Here is an 18,776-nt window from a genome sequence, read left to right as displayed (position 1 = left end):
TGAAAGGACTGAAGGTAGATAATCAACCTGGACCAGATGGATGACACCACAGGGTTCTGAAAGAGGTAGCTGAAGAGATTGTGGATGCATTAGTAGTGATCTTTCAAGTATTACTAGATTCTGGAATGGTTCCAGAGGACTAGAAAATTGCAAATGTCACTCCACTCTTTTAAGAAGGGAGAGAGACAAAAGAAAGGAAATTATAGACCAGTTAGCTAGCCTGACTTCAGTGTTTTGGAATATGTTGGAGTCCATTATTAAGGATGAGGTTTCGGAGAATTGCAGGCACATGATTTTAGATAAAGGCCAAAGTCACCATGGTTTCCTTAAGGGGAAATCTTTCTTGACAAATCTGTTGGAATTCTTTGAGGAAATAAGAGGCAGGATAGTCAAATGAGTGTCAGAGGATGTTCACAAACGAGTAAATCTGCAGATGCTGGAAATCCAAGCCGCATGCACAAAATGCTGGAAGAACTCAGCAGGCCAGATAATCATCTATAGAAAAAAGTACAGCCGATGTTTCAGGCCAAAACCCTTCGGCAGGATATCGGAAGGATTTTGGCCTGAAATATCGACTATACTTTTTCTATAGATGATGCCTGGCCTTCTGAGTTCCTCCAGCATTTTGTCAGTGGATGTTGTTTTCTTTGATTTTCAGAAGGCCTGGAATGAATTTCTATGTACTTGAATTCTTTGCCACAAAAAGTTAATCAAAGGGTCATTCAATGCTTATCTGCAATCGCATGCTTAGCCTTGGATACTACTTAATTAGACACATTTCCATCATTCAAATACCAAAAGTCTTTTAGAGGAATCATGGCCAGTATTCAGATGATCCACCATATCATTAGATGTTTGTAGTCTGCACATACCAATAGCCATTTAATAAAGATGGCCGTGATACTTAAAGTATCATATTACTCTTGTTGCATGTTCTGGCTAACCAGAAGGGAACAGATGAACTACATATGTGGTAACACCTGCAGAAATGATGCTGACCTTCTCAATTCTTCTTGGTCTATATACTCTTCTAATTTACAAATTGAAGTTGATGGAAACATATCAACTTTGCGGTTATGTCTTTTCAATTTTGAATGCTCAAGTACAGCAACCTTGAAAGAGTGAAAGAATAGCAAAAGGGTGATTGATCTGCTGCAGCCTTTGATTTTCTGTGGTGGTTGAAGAGCAGAGAATACAAAGGACTGCTGCTAGAAAATGAGGCATTGACCTACATGATCTAACTGTGATCATATGCCAGCTTGAGGATGAAGGTGTGACATCTCTTTCAGTTCTGGTATAGTTGTAGTTGGCTGTTTCCTACTGGTGTCTTTGCAGCAAATTGCACCCTAATTCATTGGAAATTTGTAAATCTTGCAGATCGATGGACTTTGCACACAAAACAGAATGAAATGTATTTTGCTATCTTTCAATTTTGAGCCTACAACAATGAGGGGTGTTTAATGAGATGCTGCAAATTACTTCAGCCTGGCAATGTGATCCTTTTATTGTACTGAGATTATAGTTGTGGCTGAAACAGATGCTAGATTTCATTAAGAACGTGCTTTGTTTTCTCCCTACTTTCCCTGGATACCTTTTGTGCAGATATGATCTACTAAGAGTTTTACTCCTGTCTTACTGTTTTTCCAGCAGGTTTACTGGACAGAAGTAACTATCTCATACAAAAGGTCATTCAGCAATTGTACCATGCCCTCCAGAGTTATGAACCCTCATTCAGTAATGGAACACCAAGTACTGTAGAACCATGATAACAACCAGGCCAAATTTGACTATCGTCTAGTTTATTAAATAATTGATGAGCTGTTCAAATTGTGTGGATTGGGTGAGGAGTTGGTGCTTCCTTTACTTTACTTTTATTGTCACAAAACAATTGATACTAGAGCGTACAATCATCACAGCGATATTTGAGTCTGTGCTTCACGATCCCTGAAGTACAAATTGAAGTAAATATAATAAAAATTTAAATTATAAATCATAATTAGAAAATAGAAAAGGGAAAGTAAGGTAGTGCAAGTCAGGTCCGGATATTTGGAAGGTACAGCCCAGATCCGGGTCAGGATCCCTTCTGCAGTCTTATCACAGTTGGAAAGAAGATGTTCCCAAATCTGGCCGTACAAATCTTCAAGCTCCTGAACCTTCTCCCGGAGGAGGAACCTTCTTCCTGCTGTTGAAATTATGTCAGTCATACAGAATTAAGAAGATTCTACTGTTTAACTGAATTTCTGTGTGTATTGTATGTCAGATTGGCTTTTATATGCTGATTTATGCTACCATCTTCTTCCTTCTATCAACAGATGTTGGCTCCTTGTTGTATATAATGACAAATTAGAAAATCATTTGGTAGAAAGAATTTAGAAAATTGCACCCATTTACTATCTATTGAGGAAACATCAAAATTCTTTGTGGATAACTGTCTTTCCATATGTATACAGAAACTATTCAGTTTATACATAAGATCTTGAAGAATAGTGAAATAACTATTGAAAAATGTCACAATATCTTTATCATGGAGGAACAACAGCAAGGGCCAAACTGTCCCAGGCCATCAGAGAGGCAAAGTGTGCACATGCCCAGCAAATCCACAGCCACTTCCAGAACAGCGGTGACACGCGGTGCATGTGGAAGGGCATCCAGGACATAAGCAACAACAGGACAACATCACCTGACTGTGCGGGTGATGCCTCCCTCCCAGATGCACTAAACAACTTCTACGCTCATTTTGAGGCGGAAAATGAAGTCCACCCCTCCTCCAAATGACCAGGTGCTGTGTCACACCGTGGCCGATGTGAGGAGAACCCGATGCAGGGTCAACCCACGGAAGGCTGCTGGACCAGACAATATTCCTGGAAGAGTGTTTAGAGGATGTGCAGACCAGCTAGCAGATGTTCTCATTAACATCTTCAACATCTCCGTGAGCAGTGCCATCGTTCCAACATGCTTCAAGGCCAGCACCATCAACCCCGTGCCAAAGAAGTGTTCAGTGTCCTGCCTCAATGACTACTGTCCCGTTGCACTCACATCCATCATCATGAAGTGTTTCGAGAGATTCGTCATGAGGCACATCAAAACCATGCTGCCCCCCTCACTGGACTCCCTGCAGTTCGCGTACCATCCCAACTGTTCAACAGATGACACCAGTGCCATCACCCTCTACCTAGCCCTAACCCACCTGGACAAAAAAGACACATATGTTTGAATGCTGTGCATAGACTTCAGCATTCAACACAATCTTTCCTCAGAAACTGATTGGAAAGCTGAGCCTACTGGATCTGAACACCTCCCACTGCAACTAGATCCTAGACTTCCTGATTGGAAGACCTCAGTCCGGATCGGAAGCAGCATCTCCAACACCATCACATTGAGCACCGGGATCCCCCAGGGCTGTGTGCTCAGTCCACTGCTGTTCACTCTGCTGACCCATGACTGCTGCAACATACAGCTCAAGCCACATCATCAAGTTCGCTGATGACACAACCGTGGTGGGTCTCATCAGCAAGAACGAGTCAGCATACAGAGAGGAGGTGCAGCGGCTAATGGACTGGTGCAGAGACAACAACCTGTCTCTGAATGTGAACAAAACAAAAGAGATGGTTGTTGACTTAAGGAGGACACGGAGCAGCCACTCTCCACTGAACATCGACGGCTCCTCAGTAGAGATCATTAAGAGCACCAAATTTCTTGGTGTTCACCTGGCAGAGAATCTCACCTGGTCCCTCAACACCAGCTCCATAGCAAAGAAAGCCCAGCAGCGTCTCTACTTTCTGTGAAGACTGAGGAAAGTCCATCTCCCACCCCCCCCCCCCACCCCCATCCTCACCACATTCTACAGAGATTGTATTGGGAGCATCCTGAGCAGCTGCATCACTGCCTGGTTCGGAAATTGCACCATCTCTGATTGCAAGACCCTGTAGCGGATAGTGGGGTCAGCTGAGAAGATCATTGAGGTCTCTCTTCCCACCATTACAGACATTTACAACCACACCGCGCATCCGCAAAGCAAACAGCATCATGAAGGACCCCTCCTGCCATTTGGGAAAAGGCACCGAAGCCTTTGGGCTTTCACGACCAGACTATGTAACAGTTTCTTCCCCTAAGCCATCAGACTCTTCAATACCCAGAGTCTGGACTGACACCAACTTACTGCCCTCTACTGTGCCTCTTGTCTTGTTTATTATTTATTGTAATGCCTGCACTGTTTTGTGCACTTTATGCAGTCCTGGGTAGGTCTGTAGTCTAGTGTAGTTTCTGTATTGTTTCATGTAGCACCATGGTCCTGAAAAATGTTGTCTCATTTTTACTGTGGACTGTACCAGCAGTTATGGTCAAAGTGACAATAAAAAGTGACTTGACTTGAAAACAGAGGAGTGCTTGAAACATTATAACAATGGAGAAATAACAATTGCATGAACATTTACACTGGAGTAATGATACAGGAAATAAAAGAAATAGCAATATTATAGATACCGCAAAGGCTAGAAAGTGAACTATAATCCAATATAAATTAGAGTTGGGAAGAGGAGTTGGTTTTTCTATTTAAAAATCTCAAGGCCAAAATTGAGACTATTGATTCTTAAGCCTATCTGTGACCTAGCTCCTCAAAACTATGCCAGATCCTTGTGTTTACAAGAATATGTGCAATGTTTGTGGCAGTTTTCACTGTTTATTACTAGTATGTTAATGAAGTGAACAATATTTCAAGTAATACAAAGTCTATTAAATATTTTTAGGGTCTGCCTGTACAGGACCTCATTTCAACCCCTGTAATGAACAGCATGGTGCACCACAAGATAAGAAGAGGTAAGTTTTATCTAAACAGTAGTGCTGGAAATGCTGTTATTTTTGATATCTTTATTTGTTACCATATACAGTGTACATTACTACATGATGCTGACTTAATCTTATTCATTTATCAACTCGGAATTTTCATAAATAAAATTACTCAGACCTTTTTTAGAGATTTTTCTTCGTTTGAATGCCTTTGTAAAGTTGTTATTGATGTGGATTAAGTTGTAATTCTTCTTAAGCAGCAAGATAATGATTATGCAAACTTCATGTAATTGGTTCCAAAATACAGTAGATAAATACATGAAGGTAGTACAAAGAGAAACGTAATAACTGAATGCAGAACATACTGTATTGCAAACGCGAAAATCTGCAGAAGCTAGAAATTTGAGCAACACGCACAAAATGCTGGGGGAGCTCAGCAGTCCAGGCAGCATCTTAAAAAAAAAGTACAGTCAACGTTCTGGCTGAAACCTTTCAGGAATTTGAAGCTCTCTACCACACCGGTGACACATAGAGGAGCATGTCTTTCTAATGTCAATGACCAACTCTTTTTTTTGCCCACATGCCAGAATTATTCTGGTTCTGCACCGCATTAATATGTTTTTGTTACTGGGTCTTGTCAAGCATTGGAAGATTAACTGTACCTTAATACTTACATTTTAAAAATCTCATTGCTTTGCTTACATTGTGAAACATTGATTAAATAATAAAAATGAGATATCAAAATAGAACTGGGCCATTTGGTCCACCAGGTCTATTTTCGAGTTTATTAGTTCCATAGTAGTCAGTCCAGATAAAACAGGAGGCAATGTCAATCTATTCATTAGTGTGGAACACCAACCCCTATAGTGACGATTTAATTATCCAGAGAAAAATCTAACCAAGGATCAGCAGACTTCCAGGGTAAATATGGTCAGTCATACTGGATCTGCAATATTTTAGTCCAAGAAAAACAACTTTTTTAAAAGCCATATTATCATACTTGATGTACTTAGTGGTAAGATCCAGTTGAAGCAGAAGTTATGTTGATTGATGTGCTGGATTTGGAGACTCATGGGATGGTGGATAAGGATAAAAGGAACCCTGTTTCTGTTATGATGGCAAGAAGATGGGGGTAAGTACAGATGTGCGGGAAAAAGAGAGAAATGCTGGTGAAGGCAGCATCTATGGTGGTGGAACGGAAACCCCATTCTTGGTTAACTCTGAATTTGACAATTCCACCAAACTCCTGGTTACACCCTGTATAAACAAACTCATCATCCCTAGCTGCATTCTAATTTATACTGTTTCTCGGTATTATGCAACTGGAATCACTATGTCTTTGGACATGGGGATTCTGCTAATATTTGGGTTTGTGGCATTAAAAATGCTACAAAATTAATTATAATCCAACCCAAATTGTGATTGCTTTTAAGTATTTATGATTTCAAAGGTTCAATACTTCATTTATTATCAAAGTATGCAACTCCAAAATTCTTCTCCAGATAGGCATGAAACCAAGAAAAGAAAGGCATCAACCCCCAAATACCACCTCTCTGCACAAAAAAATGAACTAAAACAGAACAAGTATATTAACCTCCAAATCCCCCACCCCTGCACACAAAAAACAAGAAAGACTGGGCGAAAAGCAGAATACTGAAAAAATCTGAAGACTAAAAAAAGCCCACAGTCCAAGTCCACATCCAGACACAGAAAACCTAGGCAATATTCTCCCTCTCCATAGCAGAGTAATCTCATCAGCAATTAAAAAGGTAGGCTCCAAAGGTTTCAGAATCACATTCATGAAAAACAAACGTAAAAGACATAAAAGAAGTGAAAGAAGGTTTCATGATCTATCCAGAAGACATCGACCAAAGGAGCGTTATATGCAGGTGCCATCTTGACAGGAAGATTTCCATTGCTTTTCATTTAAACAATGCCTCAGTTTTTAATATTCACATCCTTACTTTCAAACTTCCATTGTTTGACCTTTTGCTAGCGGAAGCCTTCTTCCTACTATCTCTTGCAATATATTTTCTCTAATTCTAGCCACCTTGAACATCCTGGATTTTAAATTTTGCATGATTAATGTGTGACTTTTTTATTAAATAAAAAATAATTGTCTTAATTCTTTTTTTCTCTATTTTAATATTTTTAAATAATTTTATTATACAATAAAAGGAATCTAATCCCACTACTAAGACTGAAGCTGTTTGGTAAAGAAAGAAATTAAGGAAAAAAATCCTTATCATATAGTGAAATGTGTTATTAGCCAACATCTGTACTTTAAGAGCAAATCAAAGGTTTTGAAAATAGTTCAAAAATGGTCCCCAAAATGTTTGAAAGTCTCAACCAGATTCAGAAATTGAACAACTGATTGTCTCTAAATTTAAGCATGACATAAGTTCAGATTCAGATTCAGTTTATTGTCATTTAGAAACCACAAATGCAATGCAGTTAAAAAATGAGACAACATTCCTCCAGAATGATATCACAAAACCATATGACAAAACAGACTGCATTAGAAAATCCACATAACATTTGGCAATCCCCAATCCAGAGTCCGGAGAGGCTGCTGCGTATTAATATCGTGCTACCGTCTTAACGCGTTCCCTGGAAAGGAGCTCCAAATCCACCAGACAAACAAGACCAAAAGCTAAAGCTACAAGACCTGCACAAAACCACGTAGTTACAACAATGCAAACAATAGCATAATTGATAAAAAAAAACTGACTATGGGCACAGTAAAAATAGTCCAAAGATGTTAAAGGACTATAAGTTCAAAAGAAATCACCACACAGTTTCCACAAGTCCCCAGGGTCCCGACAGACTCGCCATCCCAAGCCGGCGGCAGAAGGGAATACCCCCGCTATGGACTTCCACGGTGCCGCCCGACTCAGCCTCACAGACGCAGCACACATCAAAAGCAACCTGACCGCAGTGGACTCCGAGTCCATCGAACCTCCGAGCCGACGACCATCCCCTTTGGCACAGCTTCTCCAAGCACCATCCTCTGCCGAGCGTATTAAGACGGCCCCGCCAACGGCCATCGGCAACGCGACCCCAAGGACTGGGGGCCTGTTCTTCCCAGCAGAGTCCCGGACCTCGCAGCAGCAGCAATGAAAAAGGTTTTCCTGGAGATTTCCTGATGTTTTTCCATGCTCCCACGTCCATTTTCAATTGATTATGATTGTGCACAGCACCCCACTTCACAAATAACATAATAAGCTCCGGAGTGGCCGCTGCAAGCTGCGTCGCGCTGCCATCTTGGACATCGCGTAAACATTGAGCGTGAGTAGGCAGAACGACATCCTTCCATTTAAGCAAGAGCGCCCTCCTAGCTAAAAGAGAAATAAAAGGCAAAATGTACAAATCAGATGTCTGCAAAATAATATCTTTTCCTCCAACAATACCGAATAAGGCAGTCAAAGGGTTAGGCTTCAAATTTACTTTGAAAAGTACAGAGAAAGTTTGGAATACTTAAACATAGAACATAGAATAGTAGAGCACATTACAGGCCCTTTGGCTCACAATGTTGTGCCAACCCTCAAACCCTGCCTCCCATATAACCCCCCCACCTTAAATTCCTCCATATACCTGTCTAGTAGTCTCTTAAACTTCACTAATGTATCTGCCTCCACCACTGACTCAGGCAGTGCATTCCACGCACCAACCACTCTCTGAGTAAAAAAAAACCTTCCTCTAATATCCCTCTTGAACTTCCCTCCCCTTACAAAGCCATGTCCTCTTGTACTGAGCAGTGGTGCCTTGGGGAAGAGGCGCTGGCTATCCACTCTATCGATTCCTCTTAATATCTTGTACACCTCAATCATGTCTCCTCTCATCCTCCTTCTCTCTAAAGAGTAAAGCCCTAGCTCCCTTGATATCTAATCATAATCCATACTCTCTAAACCAGGCAGCATCCTGGTACATCTCCTCTGTACCCGTTCCAATGCTTCCACATCCTTCCTATAGTGAGCCATACTTCCAGTATTTTTCAAGACTCAGACATGTCCAAAACATATGAATTAGTGAAGCTTCTCTATTGTTACATCTATCACAATAGGGAGATATATCCGAATAAAAACGAGATAGCTTATCCTTGGTCATGTGAGCCCTATGAACCACCTTAAATTGTAGGAGGGAGTGGCAGGCACATAACGATGAAGTGTTAACCAATTTAAAAATTCCATTCCAAGTTTCCTCAGAAATTGAAATCTGTAAATCTTGATTACAAAGATTTTTAATTTTGTCTAAAGGCGCATTTCTCATTCCCAGCAACATGCCATAAATATTGGATATTGAACCATTATGAAAAGGTTTCAAATTAGAAATTACATCTAATAAGTTCTATCGGGACTTTTAGGAAATATATATAATTGAGATCGCAGGAAGTTTCTAATTTGTAGACATCAAAAAAAGTGAATTTTTGGTAAGCTATATTTAGCTGACAATTGCTCAAACAAAAAGAGACTTCCTCCAACAAACAGATCCTGGAAACATTTAATACCCAATCTATCCCACTCTTTAAAAACTGGATTGGTCATCGAAGGTTTAAAAAAAAAATTAGAAAAAAATGGGACTTGAAAAAGAAAATCTCAATAAGCCAAAGTATTTTCTAAATTGTACTCAGATCCTTAAAGTAATTTAACTACCAAATTGTCAGTTAATTTACTTAAAGGTAAAGGAAGTGAGGATCCAAGAAGAGAAATGATAGAAAATTTATTTACAGAATTAGCTTCTAAAGAAACCTATACCGGACAGTCCTCACAGTTAATATAGTATGACCAAAACGTAAAATTTCGTATATTGACTGCCCAGTAATAAAACCTAAAATTTTGTAAAGCCAAACCTCCATTCTTTTTAGCTTTTTGAGGATGATCTTTATTTAGTTGAGAATGTTTGTTTTTCCATATATAAGAAGATAGAATAGAATTGAGAGAATCAAAAAAGGATTTAGGAATAAAAACGGGTAAGGCCTGGAAAAGGTATATAAATTTAGGTAAGATATTTTAATAGAATTAATTCAGCCAATCAATGATAACGAGAGGGGCAACCAATTTGATAGTGCCCTTTTTACATAATTCAGTAGGGTAAGAAAGTTTTCTTTTTAAGTAGGTGTTTATAACTTTTTAGTAATTGTTACACCGAAATAGGTAAATTGATTTCTTACAATTTTAAAAGGAAGGTTAGTATTAATTGATAACCAAATCATTCAATGGAAAAAGTTCATTCTTATGTAAATCCAGTTTATATCCTGAAAACTGGCTGAAACAGGAGAGAAAAGAAAAAACAGAAGATAACAAAGTCTCGACATTAGAAATAAAAAGCATAGAACGAAACTTTGTGGGTAGTACCTCTCCTCCTTAAAATACCAGTGATGTCACTACATTCTCGAAAAGCAATGGTTACAGGTTCTAAGGCCAGATCAAAGAGCAAAGGGCTAAAAGGACAGCCTTGTCTGGTTCCACGCTGAAGTTTAAATGGTTTGGAATTCTGAAAATTAGTAAGAACCCGTGCAGAGGGAGATAGATAAAGAATGAAATTGGGCCCAAAATTAAATTTTTCTAAGGTTTTAAGTAAATAATTCCATTCAACCCGATCGAAAGCCCTCTCAGCGTCTAAGGATATCCACACATTCTGATATCTCCTTAGAAGGAGAATAGATAACATTTAATAAATGACAAATATTAAAGTGGGAATATCGATTTTTCGTAAATATAGTCTGATCATCAGAAATGACAGATGGTAAAATATTTTCAATCCGATGAGCCAGAACTTTGGATAAGATTTTAGTATCAACATTAAGTAAGGAAATTGGTCTATATGAAGAACATACAGTTGGGTTCTTATTCTTTATAAGGATAAGCAAAATAGAAGTTCATCAAAAGATTGTGGCAACCTACCCAACTTAAAGGAATCTGAAAAGACTGAACATAAAGGAGGTATAAGTGGTGAGGAAAAAGCCTTATAAAATCCTCCAGAAAATCTATCAGGACCTGGAGCCTTCCTCGAGTGCAATGAACGTACAGCCTCGGCAATTTCCTCATAAGTAATAGGTTGATCCAACTGTTTTCGGTTATCAACAGAAAGAGTAGGAATGTTTAATTGGTCTAAAAATTATTCATTACAGTGTTATCTTTAGGAGAGTCAAAACTATAAAGTTTAGAATAAAATTCTGTAACGGTATCATTTATTTCTAAATGGGTCAGTTGTCCGATCACTGTTAACTTTACAAATTTCTTTAATTTGCCGTTTAGCTATAAAGGTTTTTAATTGGTTAGCCAATAATTTACCTGTTTTGTGTCCATGAATATAAAATTGACTTTTATCTTTTAGGAGTTGAGTTTCAATTGGATATGTTAAACAGATCATATTTAGTTTTAATTTCAACATGCCTTTTATATAAAACAGGATCTGGAGCCAAGGCATATTTTTGAACTAATTGTTTCAACTGATTGGCTCAATGAATTCTCTCTTTATTAGCTTTTTTCGTAACACATGCAGTATAAGAAATTATTTGTCCTCTAATATAGGCTTTGAAGGCATCCCATATAATAAGACTAGAAGTCTCTTCCAGCGTATTCTCTTCCAAAAAAAAAGAATAATTTGTCTCTCCAGAAACTTTAAAAAATCCTTATCAGATAGCAAAGTTAGATTAAAACGCCAAAGTCTGTTTATTTGAGGGAGACCAGGGAGATTTAAAGACAAAAACACAGGAGCATGATCTGAGACAGTAATCTCTTTATATTCACAGGATCGAACTATTAGAATCATTTGGCTATCAATAAAAAAAAATCAATCCTGGAATATGTATGATGGACATGAGAGAAAATTGAATACAGGTTTTCCCCGCAATCCGAAGGTAGAGCGTTCCTATGAAACCATTTGTAAACCGCAATGTTGTAAAGCGAAGAAGCAATTGCCATTAATTTATACGGGAAAAATTTCTGAATGTTCCCAGACCCAAAAAATAACCTACCAAATCATACCAAATAACACATAAAACCTAAAATAACACTAACATATAGTAAAATCAGGAATGATATGGTAAATATACACCCTATATAAAGTAGAAATATTGTAGGTACGGTGTAGTTTCACATAGTTTCACTTATCAATATCAGGAAGACAACAAGCCAAAATCAATTTGGAGAAAAAAAATCGGCACGTACACGCATGCGCAAACAACTGCCTGCACAAGGCTTCATAATCATTGTAATCTTTTTTGGGATAAAGACTCATATAAGGCTGGTGTCTTTTTTTCGTAAAAGCAAAAATCCTCTTTAGTTAGCGAAAACAGGTACTAATGTAGGTCTTTCGTAACAGCGAGTTGTCGTAAAGCAAATGTTAGAAAGACAGGGGACACCTTTACTCACTGTCTACGGAATGTAACAATTGCCAGACATCAACAGTACTACATTTCATTAGGAAAGACTGAATAAACAAAGCTGATTTATTGAGTGTCTCTGGTTTAGAAGATGACTGATCTAAAATTGGATCTAACCAGCAATTAAAATCTCCTCCCATCACCAATGAGTAAAGACTCAAATCTGGCAAAAACGGAAAAAAAACGCTCAAAGAATCCTGGATCATCTATATTCGGGGCATACAGATTAGCAAATACCATTAATTTATTATCTAATTTTCCTGACACTATAACAAAACACCCATTAGTATCAGGCACTACTTTATGTTGGACAAATGGAACTGTGTTATCTATAAAGATTGAAACTTCCTTAGACTTATTCTGAAAAGAGGAATGAAAATTTAGGCCTCTCCATCAGCTAAAAAGGCGTAAATTGTCACATTTACGTACGTGAGTTTCTTGAACAAAATAATTGGGACCTTAAGTTTCTTAATATGGGCAAAAATCTTATTCCGTTTCACAGGGTGATTTAACCCTTTCACGTTAAGACTAAGTAAGTTAATAGTTTGATCCATTTTTAATACTATTTACAAGAAAGGTTAAAGTAATAATCATTGGAATATATATTAAAACCAAACAAAAAACCTTGAGATAGGGTAACCAAGCAACAGATTTGGCTGAGAGTCCAAAACAGCTTCCAGAAAAAAAACCCATAGTCCCAACCCTCTTCCCAAAGTCAGAAGTTCGACCAATAGACAGTTGACAGCTACACCTAACGATAACATCCCCACCCCTCCCAAAAAACCTATTGGTTTAGCTCCAAATTGATTTGAAAGTTGGCTGCATTCCAACCTAGACAAAACAACAGACGGAGACAAAACTTAGCTCTCGTAACAAGAACACATATAGATTAATTATTAGTTTCAAAATGATAAAATGAAAAATACCCATACTTATTGATATAAGAAAAACCTCAAGAAAAATAAGTATAATATAAAATAATAAAAAACCTATCAAAATTCAAAACATATGAACACACAAGGTATTAACTCGTTAAAATCTCATTCTCTAAGTAAACCATTAAAAGGTTCGAAAAGAGAGTTAGCTACAAAGGTTTACCAAAAGTAAAAGAAACAATTATTCATGTAGAAAGATACTGAACTGTCAATCTATAGATTCCAAGAATTCCAGGGCTTCTTTGGTCGAACGGAACCATTCCTTAGAGCCATCCTTCAGTATAATTCTGAGCTGAGCAGGATACCGAAGAGAACGCTTGAAACCTTTGTTGAAAAGTTCCGACATAACCTTTTTGAAAGCATGCTCATTCATGACCTCAGGTGAAAATTCCTCGATGATTCTAATCTTCTGGCTATTATAATCAATCATTCCTCTTTGATGGGATTCACAAATTAAAAGTTCCTTTGTTTGAAATTCATGAAAACAGATTATTACTGATCTGGGTCTTGCTCCTGGAGCTGGCCTAGGCATAGGCGATCTATGAGCACGATCAATCATAGGTAAAGACAATAAAATTTTGGGAAATAATTGTGCCAAAAAACTTGCAAAGAATTCCATAGGCTGATCACCTTCTGTTAACTCTTCAAGGCCCAGAATTCGTAAGTTATTTTTTCTGCTTCTATTTTCTAAATCGATAATCTTCTGTCTTAATCTTTCATTAGGCTTTGTTTTTCTCAAAGCTTTTGTAGGTCATCAATTTTTGCATCAAAAATTGTCAGTGTTGCTTCATTCTCTTCATTTATCATGTTCAGTTAAGGTTTTTTGAATAGAATCCAATTTTGCATCTATTTGTTTAATTTCAGCGGAAGATTCTTTTCTGTGTTTTCGAAGCAGCTCCATAATAGATTCCAAAGATGCAGGAGGATCTTTTTTAGTACCTTTGGCACCCTTTGTATTCATAGTAAAACAATATCATGTTTAAAAGTAAGGTTTCAAAACAAGTTGGAAACAGTAAAGTAAGAAAGATAGGAGCAATTGCAAAAAGCTGCTACTCCATTGGCAACCAGGAGGAAGTCTGACCTTTCAGATATTGAGGATTGGCTTCCTATAGAACTCCATCCTCCCCTTGAGGTCCTTGTTTCCTTTAAGGCTTATATTTTTGACCAAGATTTTGGTCTTCTCCTCAGATTTCCCACTGTTTAAAGCACTATCAACCTTTGTATGATAATGTTTCTATGTAGCACCTAGAACAAATTACTACATTAAATTCTGTCTATAAATGCATGTTAGCTGTTGATTTCCAGGAAGTTGACTCTCCAATATGAACTGAGGATTTCTTATGTTTTGAAGGGAATTTCTTAGTGTGTGCACAGAGAGTTGTGAAACTAATATTCTTCAACTCAACTGGTAAATGGAATTATTGAGTATATTGGAGGTGGAGATTCATTGACGTTAAAGCTATAGTAGAGAGAAGTATTGAGACTAAGATTGAATCAGCCATAAACTTACAGATGTTGCAGGCTAATGAGACATATTACTGCCTGCACATCACATATATTCTTATGTGATTTTCTGTTCTGCCCATTGTTAGAGATTTCAGAATTACAATTTTGGGGAAGCTTTGAGTTATTTCAGTGTAAATTGCAGATTGTTCCCAGTAGCCATTTTGTACCAGTGGTTGAGGAAATTAATGTTTAAATTACAGGTTGCATGCAGTCAGTTGAATTGATTTGTTGTGTGTGGAATCATACATTCTTAAAGTTGCTAGACTTGCACTCAGTTATTTTTTCTTCCATTATACCATCCAATTGCTGTGCCACAGAATATCTGATTTATTTTTCTAACTATAGTGTTTATGTGGCTTTTAATTAGTGGTAGACTGCCACTGGATAGGAGACTGGAAACGCTAGGGCTATTTTAGCTGGAGTGAAGGAGGCTCAGGGGTAATATTAATTGAGGGCATGATAAAAATTGTGAGGGACATAGATAAAGTGAATAGATGGTCTTCAGAGCTGAGAAGTCTAAAACTAGAGGGTATAGGTTGAAAGTTAATGGGAGAGATTTAAAGGTGAGCTGAAAGGCAAGTATTTCCACAAAAGATGGTGAGTAAATGAAACAAGCTGCCAGATGGTGCAGGTAGGAAAGTTTACTTGAGCAATAAAATTATTTATTGTGATTTTTATTTGTGAAGTAATAGAACCACCAAGCAAGCAGTTGAGAAAATCTAATTTTTTCCTTTTATAGTTGTCATAATGATGATTCTTCAACTGCGTAAAATAATGGAGATACCAGTTTGAATATTTATAGATATTGATAGTTGAAGATTTTGATGCAACTTGGGTATTGATTCACTGTTTTGAGCGATTGGCCTATATAATTTGAATACCCAGTTGCTACTAAACTCACCCACTTCTTTAAAATTACAAAATAGAATGAGTGTATGAACCAAATAGAGTTTAGTTTTTTGCTACAGATTTCAGGAACTACAGTTTTATGTATTGGTGTTCCTTTTGTGGGCTTTTTATTACTTTGGACCCCATTATAAATTAAACTGGAAGAGCTTTTTTGGTTAAGTAGCATTTGTGGAGGCAAAGGGATGGTAGATGTTTTCAATCAAAACTCTGCATCAGGACTGGAGTATAGATGCTGCAGGAAAAGTAGTTCCCCATGAGTTTCGAAGATTAGGTCTATTCCACATTACTATGCTAAGTGTTAATGATCATGTGCAGTAACAAGCCTTAGAAACTGGGACAAAGTTAGACAATAGACAATAGGTGCAAAAGTTGGCCCTTCGAGCCTGCACCGCCATTTTGAGATCATGGCTGATCAATTCCTATCAATACCCGGTTCCTGCCTTGTCCCCATATCCCTTGATTCCCCTATCCATAAGATACCTATCTGGCTCCTTCTTGAAAGCATCCAGAGAATTGTCCTCCACTACCTTCCGAGGCAGTGCATTCCAGACCCCCACAACTCTCTGGGAGAAGAAGTTTTTCCTTAACTCTGTCCTAAATGACCTACCCCTTATTCTCAAACCATGCCCTCTGGTACTGGACTCTCCCAGCATCTGGAACATATTTCCTGCCTCTATCTTGTCCAATCCCTTAATAATCTTATATGTTTCAATCAGATCCCCTCTCAATCTCCTTAATTCCAGCGTGTACAAGCCCAGTCTCTCTAACCTCTCTGCGTAAGACAGTCCAGACATCCCAGGAATTAACCTCGTGAATCTATGCTGCACTTCCTCTACAGCCAGGATGTCCTTCCTTAACCCTGGAGACCAAACAAGCATTGATAATAATGAATTTGGTCAGACTTTTGTCAAGTTATACTTGATTTTAAAAAGTGGGTGGCTATTTTTTTTAAACATCAGTTTTTCTCTGGAGGTAATTCCCACATGATTGAAGCCTCCCTTTAAAAGTCATTTAATGTGATAGAACTACCTGCTTCAACAACCCACAATTTCAACATCAGTTCTGGAGGAACCCATCATGAGTTATTCTGGACTAGGCGGATGTGACTATTAATTATTTCTCTAGTAACTTAATGGAATATATTCATAATATTTGGTTTAAGAGGGCGCTACCAAAGATGCGTGGCAGCTTACTGATAGTTCAAAAGCAAAGGAATTTGATTAAAATCATTATTAATAACACTTTTTAAAAAAAGTAAATTGTGATAAACTGGCACTGTAAACAATGAAGAGGCAAGTAAAGGCAAAGTTAATTCGTGAGATGTGCCCTGCTGGTGTGTTGTAAAATCGACACACTTGGAGTTGGAGCCATGCTGGTGGAAGTGGGCGATTTGGAGGGGAGATGGGACAGAGGAATTCTGATGCCCGTCCAACTAACCCAGGTGCGAGTGTGAATTGCTCTAAGTACTGAATACTGGCTTCTTTGGCAGCGAAATCCAGTTCTGAAGTGAATCGCTGGGCAGTTTGTTCTAGGCCCAGAGTGATTTGCCGTGTGGTGAGGCCCAGGTCCTAATGCATGGTACAATATGCTGTTTGGACAATCTAACTGCTGGCCCAGATCAACTGGAAGGCAGGGTGTTGGGCAAGGTTGGATCACTTTGGGAGCCAAGCCGATTTGGAGAGATTGAGAATGGCTTTTCTGGCAGCAAAATCAGGCATGAAGCAAATTGCCATGGTAGGACCAGTTCCTAGTGGGAGGTTCGGACAATTTAAATGCCAGCACAGTTAGTTTGGGGGCTCCTCTCTCCATGATGCTAAGGCTGTGAGATTCCCCCCAGTTGCTGTGCTTCGTGTCTGCGAACTTTGCGGCCATTTGTCCTGCTAATACGATGAATTGAATATCAGGGCTTTGAGCCTACTCCGAGCTGCTCCAGGGATTGGGATTTTAGGACTCCGCTTGGTTTGGAATGCTGTTGTTGCTCACGTCTATTGTTTGCATGATTTGTGTTTTTGTTCTCTTTCTTTGGGGGTGGTCTTATTTTTTTTAAAATTGGGTTCTTTCAGGTTCCTTTCTTTGCGATTGCTTGCACGCAAACAAATCTCACGGTTTCTATTCAACCTTTCTCTGTAACTTAGTTTCTCAAGTCCCGGTTTAATTTATACATTCTTTGATAATTAATTCACTTTGAATAATCACAGTAAATTAGACATGGCTTTTTTTCCTAATGGGATGGGTGTCATGTTAGCATAGCAATTAGCACAACACTTTACAGTGCCAGCTATTGGGGTTGAATAACTGCTAGTTAGGAGTAAGGAGTTTGTGTGTACTTCCTGTGACCACATGGGTTTCTTACAGGTTCTCCAGTTTCCTGTCACATTCCAAAGGGGTACAGGTTATGTTTGGATAGGCAGAGCCTTGTGCATGGGAAGTTGTGCTTGAACGTTTCAGGGTTTCTTTTTGAAGAGGTAAAAAAAAAGATGTGGGTAGGGTAGTGGATGTTGTTTCTATGTAGTTTATCATCTCTGTGGGTGGAGGTTAGGACCGGGAAGTGGTTAATAACTTTACTGAGTGTTTTTTATAGGCCGCCCAATAGTAACAGGGATATCGAGGAGCAGATAGGGAAACGGATCCTGGAAAGGTGTAATAATAACAGAGCCGTTGTGATGCGAGATTAATTTCCCAAATATCGATTGGCATCTCCCTAGAGCGAGCGGTATGCCTTCTTAACCACAGAGTCAACCTGCGCAGCTGCTTTGAGTGTCCAATGGACTTAGACTCCAAAATCCCTCTGATCTTCCACACTGCCAAGCGTCTTACCATTAATAAAATATTCTGCCATATTTTACCTCCCAAAATGAACCACTTCACACTTATCTGGGTTCAACTCCATCTGCCACTTCTCAGCCCAGTTTTGCATCCTATCAAATTCCCGCTGTAACCTCTGACAGCCCACAACACCTCCAACCTTTGTGTCATTAGCAAACTTACTAACCCATCCCTCCACTTCCTCATCCAGGTCATTTATAAAAATCATGAAGAGTAAGGGTCCCAGAACAGATCCCTGAGGCACTCCAGTGGTGACCGACCTTCATGCAGAATATGACCCGTCTATGACCACACTTTGCCTTCTGTGGCCAAGTCAGTTCTGGATCCACAAAGCAATGTCCCCTTGGATCCCATGCCTCCTTACTTTCTCAATAAGCCTTGCATGGGGGTACCTTATCAAATGCCTTGCTGAAATCCATACACACTAC

At 38.6% G+C, this 18,776-nt stretch overlaps 1 protein-coding gene across 1 annotated transcript in view; it reads left to right on the top strand.

The window, feature by feature from the left end:
* LOC140727839 (superoxide dismutase [Cu-Zn]-like) overlaps positions 1–18,776 on the top strand; it is a 50,967-nt gene that overhangs the window by 20,297 nt on the left and 11,894 nt on the right. The window contains exon 3 of the mRNA XM_073045673.1: positions 4,746–4,815. Coding sequence (XP_072901774.1) covers positions 4,746–4,815 — 70 coding nt within the window. The remainder of the gene's footprint in view (positions 1–4,745; positions 4,816–18,776) is intronic.

This window comes from Hemitrygon akajei, chromosome 5 (genome assembly GCF_048418815.1).
Source record: "Hemitrygon akajei chromosome 5, sHemAka1.3, whole genome shotgun sequence".
Classification (NCBI taxonomy): Eukaryota; Metazoa; Chordata; class Chondrichthyes; order Myliobatiformes; family Dasyatidae; genus Hemitrygon; species Hemitrygon akajei.
Note: the sequence above shows the minus strand (reverse complement) of the source record. Positions and strands in the feature narration are given on the sequence as shown.